The sequence below is a fragment of the Epinephelus lanceolatus genome, chromosome 19 (assembly GCF_041903045.1).
Source record: "Epinephelus lanceolatus isolate andai-2023 chromosome 19, ASM4190304v1, whole genome shotgun sequence".
Classification (NCBI taxonomy): Eukaryota; Metazoa; Chordata; class Actinopteri; order Perciformes; family Serranidae; genus Epinephelus; species Epinephelus lanceolatus.
Window position 1 is genome coordinate 22,958,548 of NC_135752.1, and position 10,756 is coordinate 22,969,303.

A 10,756-nucleotide genomic window follows, 5' to 3' on the forward strand; every position below is an offset into this window, starting at 1 on the left:
GTGAGTCAAACATTAAGCAATGAGAACAGGAAGAGGACAGCACTTTTCTTTTCTTTACTAGAGTGTCATTGTAAGTTTTTTGCAGTAACTATTCTCAGTAGCAGAAATGGTGGATGGTGGAACAAGCAAAGGAAACGTGGAACCTCTACCTTGCAAAGAAAAAAGCCCCACATGCAGGCTCGGAGGATTTGGTTGTCTATGTGACAGCGGCGTCTGAGCAGGTGTTGGGAAGTTTTCTGTTTCCACTTAAATACCATAAAATATTCTGTACAGCACATAAAAGATGCAGCACATAAAAGATGTTAAATAGGAATCAAAATCATTTTTCATCCTTAAAGAGAGCACTCTCTGCCCCCTGTTCCCCATCTGTACTTCCTTCAAATGATGAACAGCCTCTCAAACATAATGGTAAAAAATAAGTGGGACATGAGCTAAGCACATCCGTGTGGGTTGAGGGGAACACAGAGTAATATGTTTTCCTACCTAATTAGTCCAGAAATAGAATTCATGATGCGTGTACAAACTGGGTCCACCGCCTCACAAGTCTAGTACTTGTGCTTTTGTTTTTTGCCTGTTTTTTTTTTTTACATTTAAAAAGTGTGGAAGAGGAAAATGGGTGTTTGCGTATACTGGCTTGTCCTGTGGGAATGTGGCTCTTAAGTAATTCTTCAGTCATGCAAGAAACTGTGAGGGAAGTGTGGGGAGGAACCAAGGTCAAGGTTCAGTAGCATTTGGTTGTCTTTTACCTATATAAAGACGTGTGTGGGGTACGCCTGAGTGAGATATCACACTGAAATTGCAGTTAACCATTTGCCCGTTTTATCTCTTTAAGGTTTTTGTGTACGGCTGCCAAATAGGTTACTGTAATAAAGTCAGAAAATAACTCACATATTAACATAGATTTATCCACACTACCTGTAGTACTCTAAGACGGGCTCTGTCAGGTTTTCATAGGACTTCAGTCTGCGTGTGACCGTCTCTGGTGTGTCATCGTCCCTCTGGACCAGAGGCTCCCCTGTCACGTCATCCAAACCCTGCAGAAAACACATTAATGCATGGTTGCTGACTTCATTCCTTAAAAACTACAACAGCACAACATGATGTAATAGTACTTTTAAAATGTATGTTTTCTGCATGCTGCAAATGAATGGTTTAGCTCACTGTTTTTGTACCTGCTGTATAGTGAGAGGAAACACCATATATAATGTTTACCAGAAAGAGAAGTGAGAAACCTGCTGAGACAGATTTACTTAAGACAGGGTTAAGGCATCGAACTTCCAGCTATTATACTAGTCCACAACTCTTTCACAGGATTAGTCCAGCCCAAACCCAGACACAGCAGCACAGGGAATGAATGTAGTTGCTGGAGTAGCTAAATGGAATGTAACCATCATCAGTTTTATTATTTACTCCTGTGACATGACAAAATGTTGTCTGTATGGTGCAGTGTGTGCTTATTGTTTTTATTGTATAAAGGAACCTGTACATATAATCTGGTCACTTTACAAGGTGGCTACTGTGTTTTTTATATTGTATTTTGTACAGCGCAGTGTGTATGTACTGCCTCTATTATGTTAGGCACATGGATTCACTAGCTATGTTTCCATCCAAAAGTGATTCGAATCATTGGGAAATGCGCATTAAAAGAAATACGAATCCTTTGTGTTTCCATTAAATGTATGGACTTCGGTGAAAACTACGAACTCGTGTGAGTTTTCCGCATAACGGTGGTTGACAACCAGCTTGTAAATGCATTACCGCCTTCCTGACCCGGAGTGTGGATATCACCATGGAGAGAGGTGCGCTACATCAGACTTAATTCGAACATAACTGTTTCCATCCCCCGTTTTGCGAATCAACATTTTTTCGAATCAACCAAAACCCGGCTAAAGCGAGCATATTTTAGTTTGTGCGAATCAGGGGATTTTAATTCGAATTTTGGCATTTCCATCATAATTTTCCGATGCGATACTTCTCGATGCGCATCTAAACAGGCTGATGGAAACATGGCTACTAAAGTCTGATTTGCACCTATTTTATTCTGATTTATTGCGTCGACTTGTTTTGTGTAGGAGTACAGATGGAAATTGGCGTTAAATGAGTGCAACCATGTTTTCATTCATTGTAAATGATTAATGTCATTGCACACTGTCCTCTTATTAATCAACTAAACTAAACTAAACTAAGCTAAGCTAAGCTAAGCCAAACTAAACTAAACTAAGCTAAGCTAAGCTAAATTAAACTAAACTAAGCTAAGCCAAACTAAGCTAAGCTAAGCTAAGCTAAGCTAAGATAAGCTAAACTAAACTAAGCCAAACTAAACTAAACTAAACTAAACTGTCTTCTATACCATTTCTGACGCAACGACAGCTAACAAGCTGGTGTGTATCTGTAATGTCGGCCATATTCATCTCAAAATTAGCATGCTAGCATTTTCTAATAAACATTACAGACAAAGTACAGCTGCAGCCGTTAGGAATGTCATTAGTTTTGCAGGTATTTGGTCATAAACCAAGTACTGGACTTGCTTGGTGCAAGAGGAATGGCTGGGGAACCGCTGCACATATAGTCTTTTTACCGAAGCACATTGCATTCACTAAATAAATAAAAAAAAATCGACACATTATCTCGCAATTACAAGATCTTATGTCATTATTACGACATAAGATCTTGTAATTACGTAGTCTCGTAATTACGAAATAAGAACTCGTAATTACGATGTCCTGATGTCGTACTTTAATAAGGCCTTTCACTGATACTGTAATAACGTTAACGTTAGCTGATTTGTAAAGTGAGCGAGTCCACTGCGAGACACAAAGATGGTACTTCCGGTCAACGTTTTTCAGAATAAAGGCATTATATCTACAGATGTAATGTTTTATTCTGAGATCTTATCTCGTAATTACGAGATAATGTGTCCATTTCTCATTTATTCCTTGAATGCAATGCGCTTCTGTGTGTTTTCTTGGTCTCATCAGAAATAAATCATCTTTTTATTTGGAGATTACTACATTCTGATCTGTTGCCTTTAACACCCTTTAACGTGGTATGATATAAACTTGAACAATCTCAAGCCAATCTAAATAGAAACTCACATAATGATGACAATAACAATGGTGCGCAGTATATTTCAGCAGGAGATGTTGTGATGAGACAGTTACAGAAATATAAGTCTTCAGAGAGCATACACAGAGCACTGTGTGGGAGGACAGCATGAATAATGTGCTGTCCCGAAATCTGCGTGAAGTTAATGATGCACGTCTGCAACATCTGAATTCATGCCTCAAACAATTGAAGCTATTCTCGAAGATAAACTCAGATCACTGTTACAAGATGCCTCTGATGAAATGATGTGTTCACTGTTAGTCTCTAGAGGTGACAGCTGCTTAAAGAACAAAGGAAGAGGAAATATTGACATTTTAAACCCTTGACCTGATTGGATTTATCCCACTTTTTATCTGCTTCTGTTACATTGTATTCTCTAGGCTGGAGCCAATGATTTACTGAATGTGTTACTCCGCCAGACTGTGCAGGAAATCTAGATGGAACGTGCCACAAATCACTGGCACAGACAGAATCCGTGACCACAGATGCGTGAAACATCCACCAGTTACACAAAAGCAGGCTCTCTAAGTCGTACTTTGTCAACCTTGACTGTGCTTAAACAGTATGTTTTTATACATATATTATGGTTATAGCTTAAATTCATTTTTCTAATGACTTTAAAAATAAATGTAGGAAGGCTGAAAACGTGTAAAAGGACAAAAAGTCTGTCAAAGAGAACTTGTGATGTCGATGAAAGATCCTGTTTCCTACATTAAGTATCATCAGAGAGCTCTGTCTGTAGCCATGGAAACAGGGTGCAACATGCACCAAAATGTTGATCAAAATAACTTCAGTAACATTATTTTGTGCTGACAGTATCTGTACTGATGATGTTCGGAAACTAGAAACCAAAACAGAGAAGGAGAAACAGGTAGGAGAGGATGTATTTACAGGGACTTTGGGAGGGTTGAAATCGATGTTGTAGACTCTGCCGCTGGGAAGGTGAGTCCAGCGAGACGTGAGCCTCTCTTTGATGGTCTGGAAAGGTACATCGAGGTTGATGACTGTGTCCACTCTATAGGTCCCATCCAGAGCCTCGGCCTGGGATACTGTACGAGGGAAGCCTGGTGGAGAGGCAGATAGACAGAGGAGAGCAAGGAAGACAGAAGGATGTGATAAATACCAGGATCTGAATTGAATACCATAAGAACAAATAAGGTCTAAGAACTAAGAACCATCATACTGTATATATCTCTTAAATATGAATTTAAGTGTGTGTTAATTATCTCACAGTTGTTTTAATATCTAAAACACCCAGTGCTGATATGACACTGCCTTTATACTAGCATTTATTTTCCAGCAAAAATTAGCATTCCTACCATCGAGCAGCCAGCTGCTGTGGTCCATCGCTCTCAGGTCACTCAGAATGAGACGAGACATGACGTCATCGGGTACCAGCTGACCCTGATCAATGCAGGACTTCATCAGCAGACCGAGCTCTAACACACACACACACACACACACACACAGAAAAGCAGACACAGAGAGGGGATGCTGTCATACTCATCTTTTTGTCCTAACACAAATCTTGAATCTCAACCTTATAAATGCCACTTGAATCACAATATGAAAGATTGCTTGCACCTGCTCGCCGAAAGCTCACAATGGCATTAATGCTCTACAGAAAAATATGAGCTCATGTATGTTTATAGCCACTTTAACCCTAGTCTCGCCACCAGACAATCAGAGATCTCCACCTTCTGATAGTCTGGGGACACTCCTTTCTAAAGTGTGTTTAACCCACCGGCGAAAACGGCCGGCAACAAAGCAACGCCTCTTGCATTTTTGAAAAGGACACGCCTTCTCGGAAATGTGCGCTCCCCCTTTTCTCGTCCGCAAGGAAACAAACACACAGAGAGCTTGAAAATGGATGTCGAGAGATTTAACTCCGTTTTATCAAACGTGTGCTCATCCGTAAAGAAAATATTTTTCCAGCAGATGTCTTAGTTACAACATGATTGAGCTAACTGGAGTAGTTTCATGTCGTATCCGACAACGGGAGGCTTTTAACAGATGACGTCCTGATGTTAGCTTTGCTGCTAGTGTTAGCTGTCCCTGTCAGCTGCAGCCACTGATGCTTTCTAGACATCGTGATTTCCCAAAACTGAATAAATACCACACATAGCAACACAAAACTGCTTTGCTAGCTCAATCATGTTGTAACTAAGATATCCGCTGGAAAAGTTTTTTCACGGACCGTTTAATGAGTTATTACCTATTACAGACACTGCTAACAGCTAACAGGGCTAACAGCTAACGGTTAGCCCAGCTAAACGTGCACACAGAAATAGTAATGTTTGTTCAATTGTGTTTATAGACTTTACAAACATCGGATTAGTCTAAACGGTGATACAGTGATGTGAAAAATGTGATATATATAAACCAGCAGAGCTTTTAGCTATATATATAGCTAAAAGCTCTGCTGGTTTTCTACCCGGAAGTAGGCTATTTGTAAACAACAAGGCGATTCCCTCTATAGTCCGGCCGGACGGATGAGTCATGGCCTTGTAAAAGATTCTGTTTGTTTCTTTTAGTTGGTGAGAATGTGTCGCCGCAAACGCGACAAACATCCACTAACTTTGACGGCGTTTTCTGCGAGCACGGCTGAGCCATATTGTATCCGCCCATCTAAACACAAAATCAGGGAGAAAGTCATCAGTCTTTAGTTAAGCAAAGCGTCTAAAAACTGACTTGTGAGTCTACTTTAACCCTGGTAGTGTTTGTAACAGGTCTATTATTGTGAACACATTAAATACTGGATTGAAATGGGCAGTATTATGGTTGGCAATGTGTCACAGATACTGGAGTGAAACAGACTATTTTAAGATTACTGAACTGGCAACCAGTGAAACCGACGGTACTGTGTTTGGCAACATGTTGGGGACACTGTGTGTGTGATGGATTTTTTCATTTAGGCTGATGACAGAATCGATTGGAGCTTGTCATGTCTGTGTGCCTGTTTAGTTTTCTCCTGTGTATTCTGCAATGCTATGTCATTATGTAAGTTGTAATGGCTGCACTGTTGCCATGTTAAGTCTGTTTTGTGGAGCTCATGTCCATGTTTTAATTTGTCACACACGCATGCCTAATTACGCTAACATCAATTACACATCACACACTCACATTTCCTGCTCTTAAATGGACACTATCGTATCGACACTATGTTTTCAATAACTTTGTGAAAATTCTAATAGGTGCAGACTTCAAATATGACCTCTAAACTATAAACTATAATAGCTGTAGCAGCACTGTAGCTAATGGGGATCCAACTAAACTCAACTCAACGCCACAGAAATTGAGCATAGCGTTAGTTCAGGCAGGACACGATGTCAAGCTCAGCTCATATCCCAGCTACATCAGCTGATCTCAAACAGCCTAATTAACTGATGGAGCAGCTGATTGATGGAAGGGAGTCAGCTGATAGATCACGATTCCTTTCTATGCAACCAACTGGTGAATCTCATTCAGGGCATCCTATTCAAATCGTTGCCTGCCTACTGTTGCTGCTTCCTCTGCAAGCTGCTTTGCAACCCGGATCCACCCCAGCTCCTCCTTTTCATGTCGTATCTGACTTATCAATGTCATTTGTGAACTGCTTTGCAACCTTCCTCCATCCCAGCTCCTCCTTTTCATGCTGTATCTGACTATCAATGTAATTTCTGTTTGTCACTGATGCTGCTCTGTTCTGTTCCCAGGGGGGTCTTTGCTGTTGCTCTCCCTGCCTTAGGCTTTTCATGTAGGTGCATGGAAGGGCAGGGAAGTGTGCTCTCTCTGCCTCAGGCTTTCCTCATTTGCACGTGGAAGGGCAGAGAGGTGTGCTCGCTCCGCCACTGGCTTTCCATGTAGGCACATGGAAGGGCAGGGGAGCCCCAGAACAGAGCCATACCACCAAATATAATACTAAGTTTTCTTTGACAAAAGTGTTCCTGACTGAACTGTATTTAAGGGACGCAAAGGTTCACAAACATATAATTTGGCATGCCAAATAACAGAGAAATGGCGCACAAAACATCAAGTATGTTTCCATTTGATATATCAGTGCAGCATGTTTGTAGTTATGGCATCTAGGGTTTTAATATCTGACAATAATCACCATAAAATCAAGCTGCATGAGCACACATGGGGAAAGTTTGCCTTGATGGCAGAACTCTTTTCATTTTAACCCAAACCAAACATTTTTTTCCAACCTTAACCAAGAAATTTCTGTCCAGCAGACGGCCCTTTAGGCAAACTTCTCCCCACAGCTGCTCAAGCAAACATTATTCCTCCTGTAAAGCTACTTGAAGGAATTTTTTTGCAGGTTAATCCCGCTTTCAGAGGTAGAGTTTCTTTTCTTCTGTCACTTCCACTTTAATTGGTCACAGTCCAGCTGAAGGAAGGAATTTCCTGTGAAGCCTTGCAGAAACGACCTGAGTGTGCTTGTGTCCTGCTGTGACCTTAAAAAGGGAGCAAACGGTGAAGCTAACAAAAAATGCATCTGCAAGGACATAAATCATTTCAGTCATGAGGGTTTTTCTTTGTTGATGTGACAGACTGCTGCATGATTTACTGTTCTATCTGTTTATTTGGCAAAAGTGACATGAAGGCACACCAGTATGTTTTGGGCCTGCACACTGTACCCAGAACAAGGTGCTTGGAAAGCCAAGGCATTGTTGCATGGATACCAGTTTAGCAAGAAGAGCGCTGGCAAAGTGACAGCTAAGAAGATTTCTGCTTCTGATAAGTGTATTAGTCTGTTTAAAATGCAATGCTCATGCCCAAACAGACATTCAGTGCGACTTGTGAGAGGGTTGATGAGGTCTCAGAAAGTAGAAGGTCACTGGTTCAGATCCAAGGACTGTTTGGGAAAATTTGAGCTGGCAGAGTCTATAAGAGGAACTGCTTTGACTGCCAGCTGCAGACGTGGAGCTGCTCAGCTGCGTCACAACAGAGCGATTTAGTTAAACTGAGTGGCTTGGAAATGTCTGCACGTGTACAGTATGAAAGTATACTCGGGCGCGATGAGAATAAAAGCTTGTTTGTACAGCAGTAACGATTGCAGGAGCCTCCTGTCCTCACTGTAACCCTGCATTACTTCTCCAACCCCGTTGTTACTCTGCCATACAGCTGTAAAACCACCTCTTCACCTGTACTCCCACCTCTCAGGGAACAAAGGTGCAACCTCCCTTATCTTTACACCTCTCCTTAGCTTCCTCCAAGGTGATATTGAGGAGCAGTGGGCCTCCTTCCAAAGTTCAGGTAATGTGTCAAGTGTTTGCAGTGTAAACATTAAACAGCACGCTCTATAACCCAGTTTGACCTTGATTAAAGAGAATGCCAATCCTTCCATTCAACCTCTGTGTATCACAGCCAGATAGGAAATCATGTCGGTATAGGAGTGGTGATGTTATCACAGCAGACAACTAACCACAGTGAGGGTATTTTTCACACTACAGTATTAAAATATGCTCAAAATAGTATATACAAATATCACAACATAAATTAATGTCAAACACCATACTGTGTCTCTATTTTAATACTTCCAAATGCATCACAAAGTGGAAAACTAGAATGTAATATGGAGTGTTGCCTGTGGTATATCACTGTCGACTGATAGTTGTGATAGCTAGTATGCCATAAAAATGTCAGTATAATATATCATTGTTCCTATTTTCATATTTGTTTAATGGTTCTCAGGTATTTAGAAGTACAATGGTTGATCAATTGTGACGAGATTATTTATGTAATAGTCTGCTTAGTGATGGATTAGTATAGTTTGAGATTGGGGGGTAGGACTAGACAAGCATGCTGCTTTTTCCTACTCCTTTTCGGACATGAAATGTGAATTTATATTTCTCGTTGTAAGTTTGCTTATGCTTTCTTTTTTTGACTCTGTTTTGTAGGTTTTTTTTCTACAATATATTCTATTTTATTTTATTATTATTATTATTTTAAATGTTCAAAATAAATCAATCGAATCAAATTAAAAGTCATAAAAACGTCATAAGAAGGCAGAATGTCATATAATAAAGATTTCATGACATGAAAATGGCATGACAAAAAACTCGTGAAAAAAAACAGCCGTAGTATAATATGGCATAAAAATGCCATTTGAAAAGTTTGTGAAAATTCCATAGTATGGTATGTCATGAAAAGGTCGGTGTGTTTCCTTTTCCTGTGCAACCTTCAATCATATGCTTACCTCCCAGAATGCCACTCAGTCATGAAAACTTTGCGAACCCCTGATCTAAGACTTTGAAAATGCTCTACAATAATCTGAGTCTATGCAAATTTCACCTTGGGGGAAACTTCCCTCAACCCCCCCCCCCCCCCCCCTTATGGTTGGTTACTAAAGGGTGTTAATTCAGATCGCCCCCCTAATGTTAAATAGGTGATTACGGCCCTGCACCAAATTGCAACTTCCAGTAATAACCATCTTATGCTTTGAGTATAATAATAAGCTATGAAGGTTGTTTCCAACAGTGCATATCATCCATCAACAGTGACATCGGATAACAATCTAAAGTGTCTTTTTGTTGCACATACCTGAAATAATCTGCAGTCTTTAAAAAACATTAAGCTTTCATATAAGATCACTTTATACTACCTTAGTGCATGTCTGAGATAGGACACCGATATCTTACCGGTTTTGGCGTTGATGTTGGCCCTCAAAATGTCCCCACTAGAAATGTGTTGCAGTCCAAAAATTTTGGTAATGCGCGCAGACACCGTCCCCTTCCCCGACCCCGGAGGTCCCATAATAACCACACGAAAAATCCTCTGAAGAGCCATCTCTGCGCGACTATTTGCTCAAAAGTTATTTACTCAAAGAGCTGAATCCTAAATCCGTACGTTATCCTTCCCATGAAAGCCCCCTCTCTCTCCGGATGCTCGGTTGAAACTGGATCGGAGCAGGTATACACTTTCTTTTCCAAGAAGTGCGCAACCAGCAGTGGGCGCGCCTTTTGCAGCCAGTCAAGACTCTGACTGGACCTTGGCTTTAATCTCCCTGCAGAGACACAAGGAAGAGGAGGAGGGGGAGGCGGAGGAAGAAGATGAGAACTGCGAGCAGATGACTGCGGTCAGTCCAGCAGCAGTAGCAGCAGAGACAGAGTAGGAGTAGTGGTGGTGGGGGCAGACGAGGATCCGCTCCCCTGATGACCCATTCATGGCGCAATCAGCTCCTTTCATCGGCGTCTTGACAAACGTTCAGTGTTTACGGTTTACTGGGGATGTATTTATATAATAACACGGTTATGCAATTGATCCACAGAGGGAAAGAAGCTTGTTGGCAAGGTTGTGGCGATTAATCCCTTCCGAGCCCCGATCCCCTTAGCGGACAGTCCTGTAGATTGGCAGACAGACACAGCAATCTGCTGCTCTCTTTAGCCAGCGTCTGGAACGATACAGATGAGATTTAAAGGGAGTTAACACTGTTTGCAGACGTAACAAATCGAAATAACACTTCAAGAGTGCAGAAAGCAATTACTTTTAGGTCTGGGTTTAACCATTGTGTTAAATTGTGTACTAAAACAGGTTTTAGCTTACTTTGAATTGCTTCATTTTTTGCCAAAAATCCGTATTAAAAGAATATAAAAGAGATAATCCGTACAAATGTCGGTTGTATCCCTCTTTGTTTACATTTTGGTCATGTTTGTGCCTTTAAGACGGA

The 10,756-nt window shown here is 40.9% G+C and overlaps 1 protein-coding gene across 1 annotated transcript in view; it reads right to left on the reverse strand.

Annotated features, from left to right (window-relative positions):
* The window catches only part of ak3 (adenylate kinase 3), a 14,013-nt gene extending 3,273 nt beyond the window's left edge, over positions 1-10,740 (reverse strand). Inside the window, exons 1-5 of the mRNA XM_033646990.2 lie at positions 10,633-10,740; positions 9,729-10,480; positions 4,425-4,544; positions 3,997-4,169; positions 916-1,034 (exon numbers count right to left, since the gene is read on the reverse strand). Coding sequence (XP_033502881.1) covers positions 916-1,034; positions 3,997-4,169; positions 4,425-4,544; positions 9,729-9,876 — 560 coding nt within the window. The 5' untranslated portion in view covers positions 9,877-10,480; positions 10,633-10,740. The remainder of the gene's footprint in view (positions 1-915; positions 1,035-3,996; positions 4,170-4,424; positions 4,545-9,728; positions 10,481-10,632) is intronic.
* Between the last annotated feature and the right edge of the window lie 16 nt (positions 10,741-10,756).